The sequence below is a fragment of the Poecile atricapillus genome, chromosome 17 (assembly GCF_030490865.1).
Source record: "Poecile atricapillus isolate bPoeAtr1 chromosome 17, bPoeAtr1.hap1, whole genome shotgun sequence".
NCBI classification, from domain to species: Eukaryota; Metazoa; Chordata; class Aves; order Passeriformes; family Paridae; genus Poecile; species Poecile atricapillus.
In genome coordinates, this window is record NC_081265.1 from 6,481,139 (window position 1) to 6,505,780 (window position 24,642).

The following is a 24,642-nucleotide window of genomic DNA, read 5'->3' on the forward strand; positions in this document are numbered from 1 at the left end:
GCACCAGCACACACAGCAGCTCCATAGAGATCCTCTGCTGTGGCTTATTGGGCAGCAGAGCCCTTCCAGGGCAGCAGAGAACTTCATGGTTTGGTCTCAATTCCACCCTCTCCCTTTTTAGGGTCCTCCTTTTTTTTCTTTTTAATGAGGAAAATAAGCTTTTCTCAGTTTTCTTGAGAAAAAAAACAGTATTTTGGATAAAACCGATTGTATATATCAAACCATATTCCACAGTTCTCTGATTCAGAAGACAAAAATGAAGAAATTAGTCAGGGGAAGATGGCACAATGTTGGTGAGACCTCAAGCCAGGTGTAAGAACTCTCCTCTGTTAGAGCAGGGCAGATTGGCTGAGACAAGGACAACTGAGAACAAAGCAAAACCAAACCCATAAAATAAAACCCACACAGGAAACACTGCTTCAAAATTTCTATATTATTTACTTTTAAGCAACAATCCAGCCTTGTGAAATTACAACACACACTTTAAAGGATGAGATTTTCACCTCATGGTCAAGCACCAGCATGATCATGCACAGCATTGAGTCAGTTGTAAAAAAAATGCCCTGTAATTCTTATATGATCCACTCCACCTTTACTGAATAAAGTCTGAATCAGCCCCTTCCCAGCACTAGGCCAGGTGGCTCTGGTCATCAGCACTCTATTTGGCACAGACCCTGTGTCATAGTAGTCCCGTATCAAGATTTATTTCGTTTTTAAAGGCAGCATGGTGTACATTAACCATTTAATGATTTATATGGCACAGCAGGGCTCAAGGCATTTACCACATGCAGTCAATGAAGCCTTTTAGATCCCTAAATCCCACATGTGGAGGAAGAGACTGCTCTTGCTGATTGTTTGCTGGCCTGGTTAACCAGGATTCTAAACCCTTGTAAAGCTAAGGGGTTCTAAAAAAAAAAAAAATCTCAGTACAAAAACCCTCTAAGCACACTTAGAACCAAGCTACTCTCCTTTGAATTACATTACAATACTTCATAAAGCTTTCCCTCAAGTCTATCACTAGAAAACACTCATGTCACTTCCAGCAGATCTGGGGGAAACACAGGACAGAAGTGGAAAAAAAACCCCTTGATTTCAAAAAAAGATGGAGTACATAAAGTGCTTCTTTTTAATGAAAGAAATTTGAGATGTACAGTCAGGCTCAAGTTGTGCAGATCACAAGCATGGGGAAAAGAAAACAGACACGAGTTCAAAACAGTCAGGAAAGGAAAGGTTTAACCGAGCACTAGGCTGGACTTGCCACCGGGTGGATTTCTCCTGGAGGGTGCAGGTGCTGGTGCTACTGGGCTAGGAACAGGTGCAGCAGGCAGGGACTTTTCTTCACTCTGACCTGGGGCAGCTTCTACATCAGCCTCAGTGTTTTCTAGAAGAAAAGAAGCTTTTAAAGTGTTTGATGTGGATGATGGGAGCCAGATGTTTGGCTGGCTCAGACGGAAGCTCAGCTCCTGTCAGTTTTGTCCAGGGGTACAGACAGACACACTCCAATGCTGTCACCCACTGGCAGGGCAGACTCAGCCTTCAGAAGTGTTTCTCAGACCAAATCTGAGGCCTTACAGTTCAGTCTCAGGCCTTCAACAAGAGCCACATTCACTCAGCTGCTATTAGGGGACACCAGTAATTCATTTTTTTTTATGACAAGCAGCTTAAGGCTCAAGTCTTCTACATATAATCAGTCAGCATTGTGACTCTGGCATTGTCACTCAGGTCTGAGCAGGTGCTGGGAGTCACACCAGCATCAACAAGAGCTCAAACTGCATCCCCAGTCTCCTAAGTGGAGGGGAAAGGATCTGACACACTTCTGAGGCTTCACACAGGACACATCAGGGAACAGACATGCATGGGGAGGCTCTGATTGTACACTCCCTGGAGAGCACGTGATAGTTTATTTTAAATCCTTCTGAGCAACCACAAATGAAGACAGGGCACAGGAGGAATTCTTCACAGGAAGCACTTTAGATACTGGAGCAAACAACTAATAAAATCTGCACTGCTGACAATTGATGCAAGTCCATCAGCATCTCACATTTTTACAGAGTAGCATGACCAGTTCTGAGCCAAAGGCACAAATCAGCACCAAGTAGCCCCTGATACTGGGGGTGAAGGTGAACCTCACCTGTTTTCAACAGACCCCTTTGTTTCCTCTCATGATCACTAATTCTGTGAGAATTCAGAGAACTGCTGCACATTCAGCTTAAGCTTTATGATTTAGTAGATCTTGATCAAATTCCCTCCCCCAGCCTTCTCTTCAAACTGAAGAGGCTCAACAATTCCAATCCCCCCTCACAGAGCAGCCATTGCACCCCTTCATCTTCCCTTTCACCTTCCCTGTCACCTCCACTACAACCCCGTGGCTCTTCATGTGTCAAGGACTGTACACAATTCAAGACATGAGGGTATTACCATTGTTTACAAAAAAAAGGATGTAATTTTCCATCCCCTCCCTGATGACTTTCAGTATTTTGCTGGCACATCCAAACACCTCAAAGAATTTCAAGGGGAAGGGCTTGAGGCAAATCCTGAGAGCACCACAGAATAGAGCTGAACACAAGGCTGCCATGCTTTCATTTTTGGGGTTTTTCTTCCCCCCTAGATTCATTACTTTACACTTCCTTACACAGGGATTATCCTGCCTTTATACTTGCCTGCCTCATTTAGCTGAGTCTTTCTGGCACTGAGATTTTCCCATCATCAGCACAATTTGACTACTTGAAAGAGATAATATCACCAACAAAACTGGAGACTTCATTGTTCATTACCTTTTCCAGGTCACAGACGAAGGCACTGAATAAAACCACCTCCAGCATCACCTCCCATAGCTCATTTTTCCAATATGGAAGGTAATTACTAAGTCCTACCCTTTGCCTCCTATTTTTCCTACCCCCAAGTAGCAGCTTTCTTCACATCCTGTATCAACTCCGTGTATTTTTTTCAATGCAAAATGTTATCAGAAACACCAAAACCCAACTTGTGTCCACTGAACCACCCCCACTACATCCACATTTATAATGTCAGAACTCCAGCATCTGAGCACAGTGTCCCTGCAATCAGGAATAATCTCCAGTACAGATTCTCTGCTGTGCTCATTAACCCAGCAGAGCTGAAACAAACAGTTAACACCATATTTTAAGCCTGAAGCTCCTGTAGCTGCTGTGTCCCAGTGTCTGCTGACTCAGCAAGTGCTGAATGTCCCTGCCTGGGGACAGTCCCACCACTGTGCAGGATCCAGGCCCCACCTTCCTGTGGGGGTCATGTACAGTCAGGCACTGTCTAATTCTCCTTAGCTGCCCACATTCATTCAGCTCACACTGCCCCTGAATCACAAAAGAAACAAGCATTACCAGCACAGGAGGCTTTGGGAGAAGTTTCCTTGTATAGCAGATACATGTTAGCACTTCCCACATAACCAAGGTAAGTCTGCCAACCTGATGAGGGATGTGGTAAAACCAGATAAAATATTAAAGCTCTTCCCTTCTCAGAAAGGGTCTAATCCCTGAAACAGCTCCCTGTTGAATGCACTGCAAGCCATGGGGAACTCTCATGCCCAGAAAAGAATTACAGCTCCCAAAGAGGAAACAAGAGCCCTGCTGCAAAAGAAATGTTGTTTTTTTTTTTACATTACACAGGCTTGATTACTAAATACACACATCCCACCTGACACATACTTGGGGTTTTATAATCAGTTACATATAGAAAATAATTTCCACGTTCAAAAGAATAAACATTTCTTAATGACAGAAACCTATTCAGAATCAGGTTGTACTGTGAATGTGTCATCAGACAGCTTTTTGCTTGGAGGTGTGTTCATTGTTCCTTTCCAAATCCCAGAGACAGCCCTACAAGGCCAGCACAAATTCACAGACAGGAGTGCCAGTGGGATGTTCAGCAGTCCAAATCTGCCAACACACAGCAGGAAAATCCAGGAGAGGAGTGACAGCCAGATCAGTGAGACTGGACCCCACTGAACTACAACACCCAAAGCAGTCAATGGTAGGAATTCATTTAACAATCCATCAAGATGTTCAGGTATCTGCCACAGACACCATTTCCAGGAGGCATTCATTTCTACTCCTTCCTAAGTACTATCAGTGAAAGTTTAACATTCCAACCTTTGCCTGCCATTTTTATTTCATCTTGGCCACTTCAAAAATTTACTTTTCAGTCATGGCCACAACAGGAAACAATCCCAGTTACCTTCCCTAACACTTGTTTTTTAACCACCTCCCAGCATAGATTCACCTGACCCTTGGTAAGAACTTCCTTCACTGTCACTTGCCAAAAACAACCTAAAAGACAAATACAACACCTGTGATAATGTGAACTTTTTTTTTAAAAGTCAGGAATACCACTTTGCACTCCAAATTTCAACCAGCTGTCCTGATCCCAGGCAGCCCTATTTGTGCTTTCTGGCATCTCAACACTTCTCACCTCCCCGCTGTTTGTGGGATCTCCTCTGCCCTGTGGGGAGCTGGTTTAAACAAGCACCAGGAAAAGCAGCAGAGCCCTTAGTGCAGTTTTCTTCTATTAGCAAACCACATCCTCCTACTCAAGGCACAAACTCTGGATGCCTACAGCGCTAATTAAGATCAGACAGACATGTGAAAGAAATACTAGAGCCTGTAGAGTAGGATTACAAGCAGCCTGCTAGAGAGGTAACACTTATTTTTGGGCACAGATACCACTGCGAGGTAGTGGAAATGTTCTGGAAGAGCTCTCCCTCCTCCCAGCAAAAGTCTTTTCAGGACATGGAGGTGCTAATGGCCTCAGGGATGTCCCTCCACTCTTAGGTGTTGAAAGTAGCACTTGGAAAGCAGCAGTCAACAAACACATTCCTGTCATCAGGAAGTCAGATATTCCTAGAGCAAACCTTGAAAAGGAGACATTTCCAGCCTCAGAGCTAGAAAAAGCACTTCAAGGGGAAATGGCCTGTTTACAGGAGATTTGCAGTATATGTAGATCAACTTCCTTGGTGAAAATCAGCATTTAAAAAGCAACAGGAAGTCAAGAGCTGGTTAATGCAGACACTTGCAGAAGCAGTAGCTGGGTTTGATCTTGTCTGTAAATGTGGAGTTTGCTGTATGAGAAGACAATGGGAAAGAAGGAAACTGCTAAACTACAATCAATTATGTTGACTGTCCTATTTAATTATAAGCAACTCTAACAGCAGCATGGCCTTTCAATCACTGAAAGGAGTCCAAGGAAGTTACTTACCAAAAATGTCACCACCAACATCTCCTCCCTAGAAAAGAGAGAGGAACATGTCACAGATCATGTTTCGCAAGGCATTTTCCTATTCCATGGAGTGGATACTCCTCCATGGTGTGACCATGGTGACTGGGCACACTGCTCTATGTGGCACCACGTTCTAAGCCACAGGCTCAGGAAGGCACTTTTAGAGCAGCAACAGGCTCTGAGGGACAAAACGCAGAGTGGCACAGTGGGCTCTGCACTGAAAATCCTGCAGATTGAAATCATGGATTTGTAAGTACCATTTCTTACAGACTGACTTATAATTTAACCAGTTCTTTATTTGTCTAACATACTTCTAAAAGTTGAAAGAGATATTGGAGTAATCTTGATGACACGTGGTACATTTGTTATTCCCACAGTGAAGGACAGAGGTGGGTAAGAACACTTTATTGTACAGAGCATCCCACATCAAGCAGCACCGACAGGATCCAGAATACTCCCACTGCCCAGCAGGAAGGGCAAAAAAATTACACTGACAGCAACAAGCAAGAGCTGAGTATCCTCTGCTTTCTACTGAGCAACTCTTTGCAACACCAAACTTTTATCTGTTGGCAAGGCCAAGAGTATTTGTTCTGCCCAGGGTATTTAACTTCATTTGTGAGACATAGATCAGCTTTTTTTTTTTTCTTCTGATGAAGTTTCTTTCACTGCAGAGACAGTTAAACGTTCTTTACATGCTGAAACTGTTTGTAGGCTGCAGCTTGACACAAGGATAGGGAGTCTCCCAGCAGCAGCCAAGGCTCCTCAATGGCATCAGGTTTATCAACTTTCATAGATTTAACATTGCTAATTACACAATGAAACTGCAGAAATCGGGATTAAAAAAAAGGACAGAAACTGACACAAATGTATCACCTTAAGTCTCAGGCTGTTTGCAGCTGAATTACTGCATAAAAGTAAAGTATTCCAATTTAATGGAATCTGTTTTCTGTGGAAAGAATCTGTTTGCAAAGCTGAGAACCACAGTATTTAAAATAATTTAGTAGAAAGAATTAGACTAAACAGTTAAATTTATAGCTTAAAATATACCACAGAAAATAAACTTGAATATATTTGCTAAATTGAAACAAGACAGTTTTTGTAACAAAGAACAGTTTTGTGACTTAAAGCAAATAATATTTGCTATAATTTGTTATAATTAATAACGAAAAAGGGCTGTGGTGCTTGATGCCAATTACCAAAATAAAACCTAAGACAAAAGGTGTCTGCTACAACATTTGAGATAATTACTTACCTCTTTTCAGAAAACCTAAGGCTGGAAAATTTTAAACAAGATTTCTTTTTTCTACTTTGTTCATGTAAACAGGCTACCCTACATTCCTAGGGATCTAAGTTGAGAGGAATTACTGGTTTTTTACTGAATTTACTGTGTTTCAAAAGAACACTTTTTCCCATTAAACCCTGTTTTTCCCATTAAATGTAATTACACATCTAGCAAATTTTACTAAACACCATTAACAATACAAATCATGGTCCATTTGCTACTAGGTAAAGAGTTTATATAAAAAAATAACACACCTCATGGTGTTCAAAACAAACATTTGATACTCCTGAGGCAAGAATTTGCTGGGATGTGAAACCCAGTTCTTTGTCAGACCCGCACAGTGTGCTGTAGTATCTACTGTTTGTGAGATGTTTAAACCCACAATCATTCACAGAGCTGAAATTAGATTTCACATCACTTCATTACTGTCTCAGCAATGAGATGGGTTAAGAGCTCTACAAAGTGGTCCTTGTGAAAAATCCAGCCCTTCCTTCCTCAGCACACTGGAAGAGTATCAGATGGAAAGGGAAACCTTCAGGAAAAAACAAATTGGAGAGAAAGGATTCAAATGCTACAATGCTTCCAACTGTGTGAACATCCATGATAAATCAATCCCACACATAGTGTGAATTGTCCATTATCAGGCTCTTTGTAGTCAAGTACTGACCTTGGGATCTACGAAGTCTCCACAGTTTGCCTCAGTTGAGTTTGTTCTTTGTGGTCCAGAGGATTCACAGCTGTCTCTGGTTTCACCTGGCTTAGCCCCTACAAGCAGAGATTGATTCTAATCACGTTGCAAGGTGAACTTAATGTGAAAGCAGATCATGAATAGTGACAGGTTTGGGTACTTTGGGAGAGGTTTTTCTGTGATATTACAGCGTTACCATTCTAAAAAGTCTTGATCCTTTAGATAATGACTCACAAATTATTGTTTTACAGCAGCATCCCAAGCAGTCATTTAAACCGATGGAGTTTGGGGTGCCAAGGCCACCCATACTGGCAGTGCTCTGCAGAAAGGGAAGCTTGAACCCAGCTGTGAGAACACGAGGCTAAAATTCCTCTGAATAATCAAGACCAGTCAGTGCTCCTCTAAACAGTAAGACACAAGTCCACTCGTGTGACTTGGAGAAATTGCATACAAAATACAATTCTCTGCTTGCGACATGCCCAACACTTGCATAAACCCTTCTGGAAGAAATTAATGAGAAATAAACAATTCCCTGCAAGCAGACATCATTTATAACCCCAAAGTACCAAGGAGGAAGGGAATTCTGGTTTCCACACCAGCCACCAGCAGCATCAGGCTGAGCCACAAAATGAATCAATGCCAGTCAGCAGATGTGGAAACAATGCACTACAGCCTTACCTGATGCTTTAGCCCAGGAAGGTGGGTTCTCCTCAGGAGTTCCAAAGATGCTGGATGCCATTTTGTTCCTCCTCACGGGTTGTTCTTTGGGCTCATCAAAGCCCAGGGAGAAGTTGGAGCCACCGCCGGGAGGACGCAGCACTCTGTGGACAGAGGCAGCTTTACATCCTGTGCCAGCCCCCAGCTGCACTCCCAGCACATCACTTCAACTGTCCAGGTAAGCTCCTGCCAGAATTCCATCCTGGCACTGTATCTCCATTGCTCTTCAGTTGCACTTACAAAAATAAAATGCTCTTGCGCTCTACATGTGCCCTTGTTCCATCCAGTATCACACCAAGGGCTGCTCCCACCAGTCTGAGCCAAATAAAAAATAAAAATAACTATGTGGGCATGTTAAATTCCAGCTTTTTTAAGAATACCCTGGGAAGGTTAATATTAATCTTCAAACTGGCTGCAGAGCAAAGACTGAAGTTTGAACCAAAAGACTGGTTGCACCACTGATGGATGGGGGCTGCAGCCTTTTGATTTGCTTCCTCAGGAAAAAACCCTCAAGTTTGCAGCATGCTGCTGGTCTAGAAATAAAAGGTAAAATTAAGCAGCTTGGAGTTGACTATTATTAGTAGAGACATGTGTACAAAGCTCCAGATATGCAACCTAAATCTAACAATCTGCTCTTTGACACAAAAGAAGCCTGCTTAGTACTTCAAGAGCTTGATTGCAGTCTGCTTTCCAACCTGCAGAACCAAACCAAAATGAACACCTGCAGCAAAATACATCTTGAAATGTAAACTCCTCCTGATCTTGTTTTCATAAGCAGGAGATCTTGGGTTAGCTGAAGAAACCAGACAAAAGCCAGGAGAAGAAAACTGTGTGTAAGAACTTTGAAAACTCCCAGAGAGATGTGAGGACACCAACAGAACCTGGGGCTTCTTGGGCTTTCAAGACCTCCAGTGCTCCAAAATGAACACCAGGACAAACTAAGGATGGTGCACATTTCCTCTTCTTAACAAATAATTTAATAAATCAAAGTTAGAACAGGAAACACTACCCAGCTTGTTAAAATTCCAAATCTGGGAACTCAACACAAAGAGTGAGTCCAATTGTACAATTCACATCTTGGGAGAATTTGTGCCTGTTACATTCCAGCTGCAATATAAAAATACTTCTCCAGCCTACAGAGCTCAAACACCACTATGGCAAGGGAAATTCCTAAGGTGTGTGACATGGATATTTACTGTTACATAACCAGAAAAATACCTTTCCTAACAAAATGCTTCTTCTAGAATTACTAATGCTCAGCTGCTAACAGGAGGATCCCAGCAGACTGGAGAGTGTGTTTTATTATGACTTGTTTTGTCTCCTTTCTGAATCAAGATGTCATGTAATGGTCTTGACTCACTCCTTTATCTTTTTTCTCTGAGGAAACATATAGTGTTTATTTTCGTAGTTATAGCTGTTGCAGTTACTAATCTGAAGAACAGTCTGTCCAAAGCAGGGCTTGCTCCCAAACCTTAGATCTCCTCTTTTTACCAGAGCAGTGAAACACCAGTACTCTCTTAAAAGGCACAATAGTTTCCACTGATAGACTTAATGACATTAACAGAAGAGAGAACTGAAGGGGGAAAAAATATCCATCACTCAAACTATTAAAAAGGAATAATCTCTTTTACCAACCTCAGGTAAAGGCTGACAGATTTTATTAGAAACCTGTCACAGCCTCGAAATGCTGTAACCTGCTTCATGAAAGCCACGTTTAACACTTCAAGCAATGAAATGCTGTTAAAATTCCACCTGATACCCAGTGATGTCCACCGAAAATCCACCCACAGCTCCAGGAAGAGCTCTGGTAAAAGGTTTGGAAACAAGCTTTGTAAAGATTTTTTGTTTGTTTTAAAATGCCCCCTGAAAAGCAAAAAGGGAACAGGAAACATCCGCTTTGTCAGGCCAAAACCTTACAGAAAAAAGCCACGATAGCGTGGAAAACGACACGATCCTCTCCAGCTGTGACTCCCGAGACCGCGGGTGCCCGACCTAGCGCTGTGCATCTCCTCCAGACCAACCTGCCAAGTTTCCTTTGTTTCCAGACAGGCTCCGCTTCCCCCCGCCGCCCCTTCCAGCCCCAGATCGCCCCCGGGAGCGGGGAAGGGGCGACGCGGGCCCCGAGCTCCGGCAGCTCGCGGACCGCACGGGCCCCCCGGGCAGAGCGGAGCGGGGTGGGTCGGGCAGCGCAGACAATGGAGCCCGCCCGGCCCCACCCAGCCCGCGGCGGCTCCGCGGGGCCGAGGGGCGCGGGGGCCGCGGCGATGGGGGGAAGGCAGGCGGGCGGAGGGGCGCGGTGCCCCCCGCCCCCGCGCTGTGGCTGCGCGGCGAGGCGGGGAGTCGCCTCCCTTCTTTGTTCGGCGGCGACGGCAGGGCCGCACCGAGCGGCCCGGGCGGGTCTCGGCAGCTCCCGCATCTTCCTCCCCCGAGCACGGCGCGGCCCCGGGATGCCCCCGCAGCCCATCCGGGTGGGCGCGGCCACCCCCGCCTCCGGCCAAGCCGCCCGGGAGAGGCCGGGAGGAACCGCACACCCACAGCCCCGGCCCGGCCGGAGTCCCCGCCCCATCACCGCGCCCTAGCACCGCTCCCGAGCCGCTCCGGACGTGCCTTCCCCGGGACCCCCAGACCCACCGCCCTCTGGGTCTCATTGGCCCTGAAGCCCCCTGCAGACCTGGAGCTGTTCCTGCCATTGGGGTCCATGCCCGAGAACGTGGCCGTGGTGGTCATGGCGGAGGTGCCGGACCAAGGGAAGGGCTCAGTACAGTGACGCTCCCGAGGACAGAGTCGCTCCCACCGACCGACCCTGCCGCTACCGGTGACAACTGCGGCCGCCGCCCGCACCGCCGTAGCATTTATACACAACGCAAGCCCTGCCCACCTCCGCCCTCCTCATTGGGCGGTTCAAACGCAGTCTCGAGTTTCTATTGGACAGCGCCCTGCCACTCTCTCATTTGCCCAGCCTCTCTATCTATTTCCAGGCGCCTTGTCCCACCGCTAAGAGCCCATTGGTGAAGCACTACGTCTGCTGTGCGGTGATTGGCTGTGGGCAGTGGACCCCTTGTTGGTGATTGGCGGGAGGGTTGTCGCTCACCGCCAATGAGCTGTGATTGGCTCAGCCGCACCTGAGGCCAGACAAAAGTCTCCGCGGCGCTGCCCTTCTGAGGGAGCGGGCCGTGAGCGAGGTTGTGCTGCCCCATCGCCGGGTCCGCGACCCCCGCATGGCTGCTGTCCCCACAGACACCGCCCAGGAAACACCACCAAAGCGCCCATCGCGACACCAAATCCACCCATGGCTCCCTACTGGCCGTGCCAGGCCCGCATCCCTCACACTCATTGCCGTGCCCTGCCCGTACAAGCCCCGCAGGGGCCCCAGAGCAGCTCCAAGTTAAAAGGATGAACCGCACCGAGGCCATCACAGTGCGGGAGATGTGCTGTGGTGGCTTTGGAGGGATCCGACAAGGGCTGAGACACAACCAAGGGCTTGCATGGCTACAGGCCTGGTGGGGAACGCCAACACCTCAAAAATCATGGTGAAATAAAATAATTTGCAATTTTGGTGTATTATTTTGGATTAGTGCATGAAAATTGAGTTCCAGCATGGGTAGTGTAGCTGGAGTACCAGGCCCAGCAATGCTGCTCACCTGGCTGTAAAAAGCACGAGGCTGCACATTTTGGGTCATGCATCTCCCTCCAGCAGCAGCACAGAACTCACAGGACAGAGTTTAAATCACCACATGTTGGCTGCTGACCCATCTGTTACATCCACCCTTGATTTGGTGACTGGGGGCTCCCTGCAACTTCCACAGGCACAGATGCTTCCCTGATCACAATTTTTACTCCAAAACCTATGCATCAGCAATAAGGAGGGAGAAAGGGAAAAGAAAACCCATCTTCTCCAGCCACCCCTCCCAGTCTCCACTAATAAGAGCCTTCAATACCCCCAAAACACTTTCTAGAGAAAAGTCTTTCTGGCCTGAAGAATACAAGGATTGTGTTACATCCCTCTGTGCACGAGTTGTCCAGAATCTGAATTAAACACCAGCCTTAACACAGATCATGAAAGAGAACTGTTAAATATACACAAAGAGGACCAGTGTTTTATTTTTTCTAATCTAGGATCCATTAAAAAAAAAATAAAAATCCTGTTATTTTGGTTCTTGTTTTTTTGTAAGCTCCAGCCACAATTTAGATCCCCAGGGAATTCTCTGTTGCACCACATTTTTTTTTAGAGGTAAAGGGAAATTTTAAGTAACATGACACAATTGTTTTAATTCCATTATCCCGTAGGCTTGGGCATTTAGGAGTCAAATGATACCTACCTGCACACAGGTAAACATCTGCTCTCTCAGGAACTTGCAGAAGTATTTTTTCATCTAAATGTTTCTTATTCAAACTCACAGGATTTTACTCTTTAATTTGTACCCCTGAGACATACAACAGAGCCACTTTTTAAAGTCAAGATGAAGAAAAACCCGTTCCCTATGGCAAAGCCAGTTTTCACATGGAGCTTTAGGATTCTAAACCTTAAGTGTTTTCAAGGGGCCCCACTGATCTCTCACAGGTCTGGCTGCAGAGTGGCCCTTAAATAAAAGCTGCTTTTCTGATTATTCATCCATTACAAGATGAAGGGGTTTATGAAGATGGATATAGAAACTGGGCTTACAATCCATGTCAGGATGATGACATTTGACCAGAACAATTCTCAGCAGCTGTCTGGAAGACTCAGACACCAAACAATTCCACCTGTTGGTGAAATTCCACCAGCAAGGAATGCACAAATCATCTGGAAGTCATAACAAGACTCCAGGAAATGCAAGGGTTAGGCAAGGAGAGATACCATCGGTTTGAGAAAAGCCTTAGCTTGGTCATCACTCTGTGACCAAGGGTTTCTTCAAGCCAGTCACTGCTACCAATGGCTGTCACAAAGAGCATCCCTTCTTTATTCCAAGCACAAAGCACAAAAAAAGAGGGTTTGACTCAGTCTTCTCTTGCCCCATTTCATTCACAGCTGAAGATCAAGTGCCAGCTAATAGTCCTCGCCACAGCTGTCAGATTTTTGCATGGGGAGCAATACATGGAAGTTCAGTGGAACTATCCTACATGATCCTATGGTTTGGTCCCACAGAGCTGATGCTGTTGTTTGCAAGAGTTGGGAACTTTTCCTGAAGATGTAGAGAGGTACCAGAGCAACTTTCACAATAGCCTGTCACTGTTTGGGAAGGGGAATTACACCACAGTGCCCAGACTCCTCTCAGAGCTGCAGAGATGTAGCTCTGAACAACACAAAAAGCAGAGTGGCCAACTCATGCTGCTGTTTTTGTCTGGGTATCCACCACCACCAAGCCTGCTCATGGATTCCAAAGTGTTCCAGTATTCCTCCTTACTAGGAAAAGACAGAAGGGGAACTCAGTGTCCCAGTTTTGTTTTGTTTTCTTAAACACTGAAGTTTTCTTATTCAAGTGATCCTTCAAGAGCCCTTGCAGAGCATCAGATGTGTTTTCATGGGAGCTATGGACTGGGTGCTGAAAGGGAGAGATCTAAACCACCAAAACCAGCACAAAATTCACCACAAAGTGTATCCGTGTTTCCCTGAAGAATATTCCTTTCCAAAGGAGAAACTCTTATTTGCTAGTTGGGCTTCCAGACCCTTAGCCTTTCCCCAGTACTCCAAAGTCATCCACACATTGGGATTGTTTAAACCTACAGCTCTTCCCACAGTAGCTCCTCACTGACTTACACACATTCTTTTCTCCTTCTCCAGCACCTGCCGACGTTCCCTTCTGGGATCTCTGCTGACACACAGCCAGTCTTTCACAGCACCACCCGCCCAACCTCATCCCTCTCACGCAAAACTGAAATCCTTCCAGATCAGAGGAAACTCTTCCCTTAAAGGGACTTCAACCATTCCATAAACACCGGGTGGGGCTCCCAACACCTCCATGTTACAGTAAGATCACCATCCCATGCTGCTAGGGAAGAAACCAGGAAATCCCTGTAATCAAGAATCTTGGAGGTCAATCAAAAACTGAGAACAAGGATCAAAATTCCATCTTCCGTTTATCCTCACACTCCTACATCCTAATCACCCAGGAGAAGTTATGTACCACCAATTCCTTCTGCCACTAAGTACTAAAAAGCAAGACAAACTAAAGGATTATTCCCAGTCAGAACACATTGTCTGGAAACTCACTACAGGCAAAATGAAAAACCTCAATAAACCAGAGAATTAAATGCATTAATTATGCTGGTAATATAATTAATGATAATCCAAGTTATTTAAATGCTTTTAGATTAATACTCCACAAGAGTCCATCACAGCAGCTGACACACATATACTGAGAAGAGGCCACTACCTAAAATTTTAAGAAAAATACTTGGATTTATTGTTCATATGACCAATAAGGCTTCTTTTCATCTTTAGCTTTGAAAATAAATTTATATTCCTTAGAAATTCGGTTATTTCTAGCTGGCTGAAGCCTAGGAAGTCTCCTCTCTTTGAGCCAGTCACATTATAGCTTTTCATTAATGTTGCAGTAAGAGACACAATAGAACTAGCATCCACTAGGCAAATGACAGCACTTATGTTACACTGACTGGAAGTAATGAAGTGAAGGTACTAGAAAGGAGAATTTCTGCTGGAAAACCATCTCACTTTGACCTTAACCCTTTCAGAGATGCTGTCTCTGTTACAATACTGCAGTTATCTTGAAGCAGCAATTATCTTAGTGTTACTTCAGGGATTTTTCTTTTGTTAAGAACACCTCCACATGCCAGTACAAGAATCTCTCTCATGTTATCACTTGGATTATTTCCTTACAGTCCTGGCAGATTCAATGTCAGAGCAGCCTTGCACTCCCCTGAACCCCTTTTGAACCAGCACCTCAGGCCAGTTACCACTGACCCCCACAGGAGCTGCCTGGGGTGGGTGTGATCCCCACTGTGCAGATAAACAAAGACATTGATTTTCAAGTGTCAACCACCCAAACCAGATAAGATTTCAATCTGTCATTATCTCCCCTGCACATGAATAAAAATACTTAAGGTATGTGACACAATTTTGATTACCTATTTTTAAATAAGTGGTCATGTCCATACCTCATTTGAGGGACTAAAACCCCAGCACAGGCTGAAGGCAGGGTCCAGCCATCCACCAGAACTCACCAGGGGACTGTATCCAATTATGACTTATTCCATCCTTTTTCATTTAAAAACCATGGGAGAAATATTAACTAAATTGCATGGCAATCACTTTAGAACACATTATTTGAAAATTGTGGGTAATAATGTAATTTTCCCAGGCTCTTGAAAGGTCCCAGCTGTTTAATAAAACATGAAGAACTTACCTCCCAACTAGCCTGACAAGACCTCTTTGCCCAGTTTTCCTTTATCCTTCGACATGTGGACTTCCAGAAGTTCACATGGCTACCAGCATAAACCTGGGAACTGCCACAGACCAAGCCAAGCAGCAAAATGAACTCCAAATAAGTTGATTCAAATTGTCCATACCCCTGTATTCCATAACACTTCCAAATCACCACTGCCAGCAGCAGCTTCCTTAAAAAAGGTAGGCACAGTAAAACCACTGAGGATTCCAGCAATCAGGAATCCACAGGTAAATCTGTAACACCAGAGGAGCAGTACAGACAAAACCAAGTTCTGACATAAAGAGTATTTGCAAGACCACGTGGAAGAGTGCTCATTTTCTTTTTTTTAAAGGACTGTATTTCTGCATAACTGCTACACAAATGTTATATCAGAACCAGAATCAGAAATCAGCCCAGTTTAGTTTGCTACACTAATGGAAATTCAACATTTGAGGCTCTTAAGGAACTAAGCCACTGAAGTTGAGATGTTTCTGTGATTAGATTAAAAAGACAATAAAGTATCTCAGAAAAGACTAACAGTTTTTGGCTGCAGTCACCACCTAACATAACACCATTTAGCATTGTTAGAGAAATAACTTCAGGAACATGAATAAGCCCAGGTAACAGCAAAAGGATGTGAAATATGGAGGAATGTAGGTGAATACTGCACGTAAGTTCATGACAGATGAAGTAACACTCGACTAATTCAGGAAATTAAGACTTTGTTTTTAAAAGCTCTTCAGTACCTGTCACTTGACTTCTATTGCCTCAGGAAATAAAAAGTACAAGGCAAGATACAACAGGGAGCTTTTGAGCTTCACAATCTTAAAGCTGAACTGAAAAAAAAAAATTGTATTTAAGGAGACCTCACCCTTTCTTCAGAAACTAAAGCAAGTCCAAACACCTTTTTTGGCTAAATAAGATAAAGACACCTTTCTCTTGGGAAAAGTCTTTACATGACATCAAGTTGAAACAATTTTATACACTGATATCAGAAGTTTAGCCAGCTTAAAACCGGAGATTCTAAAGCCAAAGAGCAATGTATTCCACATGTAACCTAGGAAAGATGTTGAAATCTAATCCCCCACCACCCTGTTTTTTTCCTCAAAGTAGATTTTTGTAGGCCTTTTAGAGTTTGCATGTGTAAATATTTGTTCACAAGAAGGAATTTCAATCCTGCAAAACACCACAAAGTCTATAAGATACATCCCAGAGTGAGAAGTAATCTGCTTAGCAATAGTATTTTCTTGAATTAAAACAGAGGCACACAGTATATTACATTCTTCAGCTACAGAGTCAAAAGCAACTGCAAGAACAGATGTTAATTTTCCCTGTATATCCATTAGATGCAACTAATGTAGAACCAAATGTGTTATTCCTGACAGAACACAAATAGATCACAACTCATCAGCTAAATGCACACGCTCATCATCCTGCTACAAAACTTTCAGCTCAAAGAGGCACAGGCCCCACATGGCCCCCCCCCCCATAATCACTCCTTGAATTAACTGTTACAAAAACTACTACCAAAGAGCGGCCTCTTCTAAGAAATGTGTACCTGAAAGAGCATTAACTTACTGCAAACACTGTAAAATATTGGAACATTCCAAGGTCACCAGAGAATGCTGTGGGTTTGACAGGTATATAATCTTCCATGAACATCCAAGGATTTCACTCCAACCTCTAAGCTTCCCCAAAAAGCTCCCCAAGAACTCAAGAACTGCGGAAAAGACTCATGAAAAACACCACCATCACTACATCTCCCTTCAGTACTTCCAGCCTTTTTCCCTCTTCCAAGCAGAACCGCCGAGTTGGGTAAAGCAGAGCTTGGAATCTCCACCACCATAGCTACGTACACCCAAAAACAGAACTCCATTTTTTATTTTTGCTTTACATTTCCAAGCAGCTCCCATTTGATACCATGGTAAACTGAACGGTTAATGAAATTATTTGCTCTCTTTAACGTACATCAATAAGCACTCGAATACAGAGTCATAAATAAACTACTGTAACAACAATATTGATGCTTCTATTAAAGACTGACAAGAGCTCAACCCAAAGGTATTACCAAGTAGTTCAGTATTTTGCAGTTTGCCTAATCAAACAGTTTTGGCTTAGCAGAACATTCACAAAAAAAGGAAATCAAAATAAGAGAAAACTGACTTCGATTTCCAGTTCAACTGCTGACTGATAAGTCTCAAGGAAGCCTTTCCTTTTCCAACAGTCTTCTGCCTAGACAAGGGGGAGTATGCTTACTTACCACAGAGAAAGCTGAGATTTGAGAGGCATAAAGAGCTGCAGAGAAAGAAATACAGATGCTGAGTACTATTACTCCACAGAAAAAGAAAGAAAACTGGTTATTTTAAACAAGAAGTTTATTTAAACAACAAGACGTTTTACTTGAAGGGAAAACTATCTAGGATTTTTTTTTTCCTTTTTTTTTTTAAAGAGTAATTTACCCCTACTTAGACAGAGATTGCTCTACATGTAACAGCTACGTACAAAAAAGTTATAAAATTGCCCTTGGTTTTACAATGATAAAAGAAAAACATTGAAATTATCCAATCAAACAAGGTACACAAGGTTTTTGTTTTTGAACAGTGAGAGCAAAATAACTTACTGGAATATAAAGATAACTCGGCTTATTCTGTGATTCTGTAAAAGTAGAAGGAGCATGCCACTAACGGAGAGAGGGGCATTTTCACAGAACCAGTTTGTTTTCCCATCCCATCTCCATTAAATGTTGATCAAAACATACCATTGGCCATTTAGTTAAAAAAAAATATGCATTATGTCTGTGCACATCACCAGATACTTTATGTACAACAAAAGGAATAAGAAAAAAAATCAGAGAGAAGAGAGAAAACTATACTGCAGTAGTCAGGATGTGGCTGAACCAAGTCTCATTTTTCTAATTGTGAAGTGTTGCCTGTGGGAGCACAGTTCTGGAGAGGAAAGTAGCAGGTTCTTTTCTGTGTGTTTGTTTTAATAAACTCCTCCTGTTTGCTGCTGGAACACATCAATTGTATCTTCATCCTCCATTTCCAACTACAGAAGAAAAAAGAAAAAAGGGCTTTCAATTCTTCTCACATTTCTACAGCAGTCTGGGTCATTCTTACAGTTCCTGACTTTATGTTTACTTTTTATGTACTTTAACCAGAGAAGCCCCACTCCACTCCACCACCACCCTTTTGTACATTTAACAAAACTCACTAACTCAAAAGCAAAAAAATTTCATAGAAAAAAAAAGCCAATTGATAACTGCTGACCTAGAATGAATTCTCATACTAACTTCAAGGTACACTGTGTGACACCTAAGAAACAGATTTATTATATTTGATTTCTGTTGCCTGCTTTGCCATTGCACCTTTGTTCTCCTATTTACTCCCTCAGTTCACCTTAGAACATTGCCACAATTCCAGTTGGCTGCTGCTGCTCAAATGGCTACAGCACTGGGGAAGCTGACTGGAATTAAGGCTTCTCCACAACCAGGCAGTAAAACCAAGAATCAGCAAGCACAAAAAAATTAAAAACACTTTGCATGTAACAATACTTCATTAATATAATTCTCTTTTTTTTACCCTAATTTTTACAGTTGATATTTTTGCGATGTTAATGGCACCTACTGACAAAATCTGTACCAAAACTGAAGGAGCTGCTGTAACTAATGCAAGCTGTATTTCTAAACAGACACAGTTGCTGCTCAGGAAATCAAACTGGTCTATGCCATTTACCACAGCTACAAACAGACTGATTCTGAGCTCCAGCAAAACACGGATGGAAAGAAAAATGATCCTGTTGCCTCAATTATCAGCAGTGGAAATTAAAAAGTTGCATAGATTGGGGCCACAAAAGGCACAATCTTCGAAGCAACAGCTTGGAAAATTCAGAACTAAAAACTAACGTCTGTTATTTCATTACAAGTGGTTCTGAACAGCAGATAAAACTATCACTTGGTCAGGCTGATTAAACACAGCTCCATGGAGCAGGACAAAAAAATGCTCCACAGCCACAGGGATCCATTCTGTTCTTGGAATGGCCTTCATTCAAACACTGACAACCCAAATTTCACCATATTAATTCAATTCTGCTGAAACAGCTTCAGATTACAAACAGTAAATTACTTTTTTATTACAAATGCAAGCTTGCAAACAGGATCCCTCTGATAACATCCTGGCAAGCTTTTATATAAAAAGTAAAGCCATCGCTTCAAGAAAAACTCAATTCTTAACTTACCATCCTTATATCAGAGCCATGAATCAATAAAGCAGAAGTTTTACAGGACTCACCATCTGTACACTGTACTTAATTTTTCTGTTTTATTATTAGAGTGATACAGATTTATTATTCAAAACACTAAAGTCCTGGATTCCATTTCTAATTATCCTAAACTAGTTCCAGAAAAATAATGGTAAAAAAAATCCAGTTCTATCAGTAATATACACATTTACATAAGTATTTGATAGTAAACAGAAGCATCAACTCCTGCAGCAAATTTCAAGTAATTCTTTAGCCTTGCTTGTGCTGTTTACCTGTGCAGGTGTGTCTGTTTCATTAATTGGCTGCCCATCGAACCGGAATCTGATTTGCCTCATTGACAACCCCTGGACAAAGAGAAGCAATACAAAGGGAAATGAATCTGGTGTAAAAGTACTCAGTAGTTTACTCTTGAACTTGTCACTGAATTGCAGCACCATCACTAAAAGCCACCAGAGATTCTGTCCTTCCTTCATGCCCTGACTTTTAGGCATTTCACTCCAAATCCCTGCAATCTGTTTCGTATTAAACACTGCATTGTGTCCAACAACTCACAAGAAGCAACAGTGCCCCCACTGACTGAGTTAAAATAAAGCCATTTCTGCTACACCCCAAAGGCCAGCAGGTTTATTGTGCTTCTGAGTAATTCACTTAAAAACTAGGTGCAACACTAGGTAACAAATGTCCAACAGTGACACTCAACACTCCTTTTCAATCTTCTCCAAAAACAAATGTATTCTGTAACATTTCTTCCAGAAATGAAACAAAATTAGTCTGCAGCAGCAAAGAGTAAGCAAAGAGAAAAGAAAGAGTAATTTTTTAACCTCCAATTCCTATTATAATGAAATCAATGTATCAGAAGTTTTTCCATGCAGATGGAAAAAGTAATTTTCTACTTCCAGAAATTAGCCAGTATTTTGGATAAGCATTTCTACACAACATTCATTTTGCTGACCTCTTCCATCCCTAGAACAGTATCTCTCATTCTCACCTGAACCAACAGACTGAAAAATGTAACTCAAGAGTAACAAACAACCTCTCCTACTGATAATATCAGCTCCAAAGTCACCAGTGAGTTTTCCAAGGTGTTTTACAGCACCCCACATTCTGCAAAAGGAGGTCAGTGACATTCGGGAATACAAACTTCCTTTCCAGTTCTATCCCTTCTCTCCAGAGTATCTAAATATCCAAGAGCCCAATCTGGTTTTGAAGCCAATCCAATGGATTGCAGGCTCGTGCTTTGGCATCTCTGAGTTAGAAGAGAAGCCTTCATTCAGCCTGGCAAGAGCGGATGTCACACACAACAGAAGACAATGTAGTAATTATTTCTAAGGAGTAGATTTGTCAGGAAAAATATTTTAATAAATGTGAGTAAACTTTTTTTATTAACTTTATGGTTTGCAGCAAAATGCTTTCTCCAGCACGATGAAGACGCTGCAGTGTTCACTCAGGACATCATCTGGTCTAAGGAAAGTGTGTGGCTCAGTCTCATGGCAGCAACACATTTCTGCACAGCAACATTTGGTTTGAGCCCTCTTCTCTGACACGGTGTTTCTTAAAACATGTATTTCCTATTCCCAGAGTGTTGTTTTTTTCCAGGTTCATGACAACTTTTTGAGCTAAATAAATGTTAGCTGAAAATATACTGAAAAACTGTCCTTTGGTGAGCTTAGTGTCCACAAAACATGAAGTATGGTCCATGGATGATTTTTTCACCACTTAAAATAATCACTAACAGTCCTGATCTTCTGAACAGATCACTCAGGTTTAGTTACTTCTATTTCAGATCTACTACACACAACACATAATTATCATCCTTTATAGCTGCTGAGTTCTCTACCACCTATCCAAAATTAAATCTAAAGTCCACAATTTATAGATTTAAGTTGGGATATAGCTAGTTAGGTAAATAAATACATGAATAAAATCACACTTTTAGATACACGCAGAACAAATGTTTTTAAGCAAAATTCCAGAGGTAAGCACCTAAAGACAAATCCACATCAACAAAAATATTTGGATACTTACTAGCTTGAAACTGAGATCAGAAAAAATGTGTCCCATTCTCAATACTTACTGATTTTTTTCGTCCAATTGATACCTGGGTTTTCTTGTTTTTATTGCTTTTTTTTTTTTTTTTGCTGGCTTTGGTTTTGTTTTTCTTTAAGCAGAGTGAACACTTTGGCAATCTAAGACAATTTGGAATCCTACTTCTGTTTTGTTTCAAACTAACATAGAATGAATGATACTTTTAATATTTTTATATGCCAGGACTTTATAGACCAATAACCAATCCTCAAATTCCCTGAGAGACAGCTGTAACTGCACTCTATGACTGGAAAAAGCAACACAGTGTTTTAAAAAATAAAACAAGAGTTTGTAGGACTGAGGTAGGAAAAACAAACTCACAGCTTCCAACATTCACTAATTTCTACCCAGAACACTCACATAAGCACATATTCACATGTTCAGCAAGAGCTAATTTTTCCTGTCTTTATCCCTATTCTGTTGTGGCACAGGGTAAATCAAAGAGGTTTTACCACTCTCTAAGTGAATCACAGGGGGTTTTTCCTGGTGATGAAAGAGCTCCACCAATCTCTTATAGTGACTTAATTGTATGCAATAGTATCCTTGAATATTTACATTTAAAAAAAAAATTAAAATTCACAAATTCTGAACACTTTTGTAGAGCTAGAACTTTTTAAAGGCAGAGAGTTAGTAAAAAATATCAAGGATAACAGAGACGAAATTTCCCTAGTCAGGAGCTTCAGAAGGAAGAGCTCTACTCAAACAGGTGTTTTTAAAACTTGCAATGTGCCTGCAGTCTCGCAGACTGGCTGCAGCTGCCACCACATCAGCAAATACATGAGGTGTGTTTGTCTCTTAGAAGATTCATTTGTCAACCAGGCCACAAGAGAAAAAACAAAGCTCATCATTAAATGTACAAGCTCGTTCTCAAGGTATCTTCTCATCTCAGTACAATTAAGCTAATAAATCAGAAGTCAATGACCAGTCCAAGAAGTTACTCAGAGCTATAAAAATCCCTGATTATCACTTAACTCTCTCTCCCCCAAGTTCATCCCAAACCCACCCTTTCCACAGTAAAATTTAGGAGCAGTAGAGCAGCAGTTACCTCGCAGAAGCCTCCACCCATAAATGCAGATTTCACAGATGACAACAGATCTTTATTTCACCTATTTCCTGTCACAACCCTCTCAGTTCACCCTGTAACAGACCCCAAGGACAATCCACTTCCCACAGCACCATTAGTTTCTGTTCATTTTGCCTATTTGTTTAAGTTTTAAGACTTTAACTGTCTTCCTCTATCCCTGTGGATAGGTCTCTCCCAGACAACCCTCCTAAGATCATACCTGTCGTTCACAATAGGCTTTCATTAGTTTACTAAGTGGTGTGTGCCTCTTAATCTTAAACTGCACCACAGACCCATCTTGCCCTGCAACCTTCAGATTAATGTGGTCATTGTTTTCAGTCTTCACTCCTTCCTGTGGAGGAAATAAAAGAAAAAAAAAAATAACCAACACTTTTTAAAAAAGGTATGAAACAAGAAGTTAACATTTTACCAAAGTGCAACAGGTTATTAAAAAGGAGGAAATAAAGATATTAGAGCTGTTTACTGACTTGAAATCCTGAATTAGGGAATAAAAGTCAGCACTTTTCAGTTGAAAATTTAAAGGAAAAAAGCCACATACAAAAAAAAAATAAATAAAATCTGGTATTAGCTGTCATTCTGCAGACTGGAAATTTAACAATGAAGAATTACCAGGCCAGGCGTTGAAAACAGATAGAAAAAAAAAAAGTTATTTCTATCAAAAGCACAATATGCAACATCAGTGCTCCCCCTGAATTAAGTTACTTATGTTAAAACTATGATCTGCTATAGATGATTTGTGTTTTAACTGTGATCCCAGCAGCAAGGCTCTTTCTGATTTCATCTCAAACTTTTTCCTACCGTTTGACGTCCATATTAAAAAAAAAACTTTCCAAACACTTAAAAGGGCTATATTTGAAACGGTGATAAAACCTGAAGCGGCCCAAGTCTTCTCCTTCAGAAAACCTTTAAAAAAACTCCACATCAAGGAGCCCAACCCTCTCAAGAGAGAAAAACTGCAGAGGATCAACTTCCAGCTAGGTTCCTCGTGTTCTGGCCGGGCCTCAGGGCAGAGGGACGGGGATCGGGGCTATCCCGCTCCGGGGGTGCCCGGCACCCCCATTCCAGCTTTGTTTTCCCTCCTTTCTGGGAGCTGGGTCTCGCCATGTGTCAGCCCGCGCGCGGCCCCGCGCCCTCCGCCACTTCGAACTCGGTTTAAAAATCGTGTGGGGGAGAGGAAAAAAAAAAAAAAAAGAAAAAGAAAAAAAAAAAAAAAAAGGAAGGAGGGGTGAGGAAGGAGAGGGAAGGGAAGGAAAAAAAAAAAAAAAAAAAAAAAAAAAATAAAAGCCAACCCCCCGGCGGTGGCCTCTGTTAATTCCTGCCGTGCGGAGCGGAGCTGAGCCCCCGCGGCCCCCCCGGCCCGAGCGGGGCTAGAAGCGGCACAAAGGGGCCGGAGCCGTGCGGGGACCGGGAAGGAAGCGGCTGCCGAGGCGGCCGGCGGGGATGCTGCGGCCGCGGAGGAGGAGGAGGAAAGCAGCAAAAACCGCCTCCAGACCTGCCTCTCTCCCCGCGGAGGGCGGGAAGGCAGCCCGCGTTCGCTCCCCCTCTCCCCGGGGATCCCCCGCCCGCCCCGGGAGCCGCGGCCTCGGCCCCCCCCCACCCGCGCAGGAAAATGGCGCGCAAAGGCGGCGCGGGGGCTGCGGGCCGGAGCCGCCGCCTGAGGGGCCGAGCGCGGCGGCGGGAGCTGCGGAGCGCGCCGGCCTCACCTTGGGCTTCTCGTCGGCCATGGCGAGTCGGCGATGCGGGGGCGGCTCGGAGCGCGCACAAAGGGGGGGGCAGAGCCGGCCGAGCGCGGCGGAGAGAGGGAGAGAGAGGGACACAGAGAGAGGGGAAGGCGGGGGGGGCCGGGAGCGCGCACGCACAGCCGCGGGGCCGCGCCTTGCCCCGTGCGTGCGCGCACCCGCCGCGCTCTCCCCTC

The 24,642-nt window shown here is 43.2% G+C and overlaps 3 protein-coding genes across 5 annotated transcripts; all 3 read right to left on the reverse strand.

Annotated features, from left to right (window-relative positions):
• Positions 1–418: 418 nt before the first annotated feature.
• Positions 419–10,776, reverse strand: JPT1 (Jupiter microtubule associated homolog 1). Of its 3 annotated transcripts, none has more exons than XM_058852750.1 (5): positions 10,606–10,776; positions 7,896–8,038; positions 7,197–7,294; positions 5,227–5,254; positions 419–1,396 (listed from the first exon to the last, which is right to left on the reverse strand). In XM_058852750.1, exons 1-5 carry the CDS (start codon positions 10,659–10,661, stop codon positions 1,233–1,235), a joined length of 489 nt encoding a protein of 162 aa, XP_058708733.1. In that variant the 5' UTR covers positions 10,662–10,776; the 3' UTR covers positions 419–1,232. The 3 variants fall into 3 exon arrangements, with proteins under 3 accessions (XP_058708733.1, XP_058708734.1, XP_058708735.1); XM_058852751.1 differs by having other exon boundaries at positions 419–1,381; positions 10,606–10,775; XM_058852752.1 differs by lacking the exon at positions 419–1,396 and adding an exon at positions 5,013–5,089.
• On the reverse strand, positions 8,057–10,597 carry LOC131586014 (sterile alpha motif domain-containing protein 1-like). The gene is made up of 2 exons (XM_058852747.1): positions 9,852–10,597; positions 8,057–9,738 (listed from the first exon to the last, which is right to left on the reverse strand). Coding segments are annotated over exons 1-2 (651 nt in total). The 5' UTR covers positions 10,501–10,597; the 3' UTR covers positions 8,057–9,736.
• A 6,879-nt stretch (positions 10,777–17,655) lies between the features above and the next one.
• Positions 17,656–24,642, reverse strand: SUMO2 (small ubiquitin like modifier 2). Its single transcript, XM_058852755.1, has 4 exons — positions 24,431–24,642; positions 22,927–23,058; positions 19,831–19,902; positions 17,656–18,346 (listed from the first exon to the last, which is right to left on the reverse strand). The coding sequence occupies exons 1-4, from the start codon at positions 24,449–24,451 to the stop codon at positions 18,284–18,286; spliced, it is 288 nt and encodes a 95-aa protein (XP_058708738.1). The 5' UTR covers positions 24,452–24,642; the 3' UTR covers positions 17,656–18,283.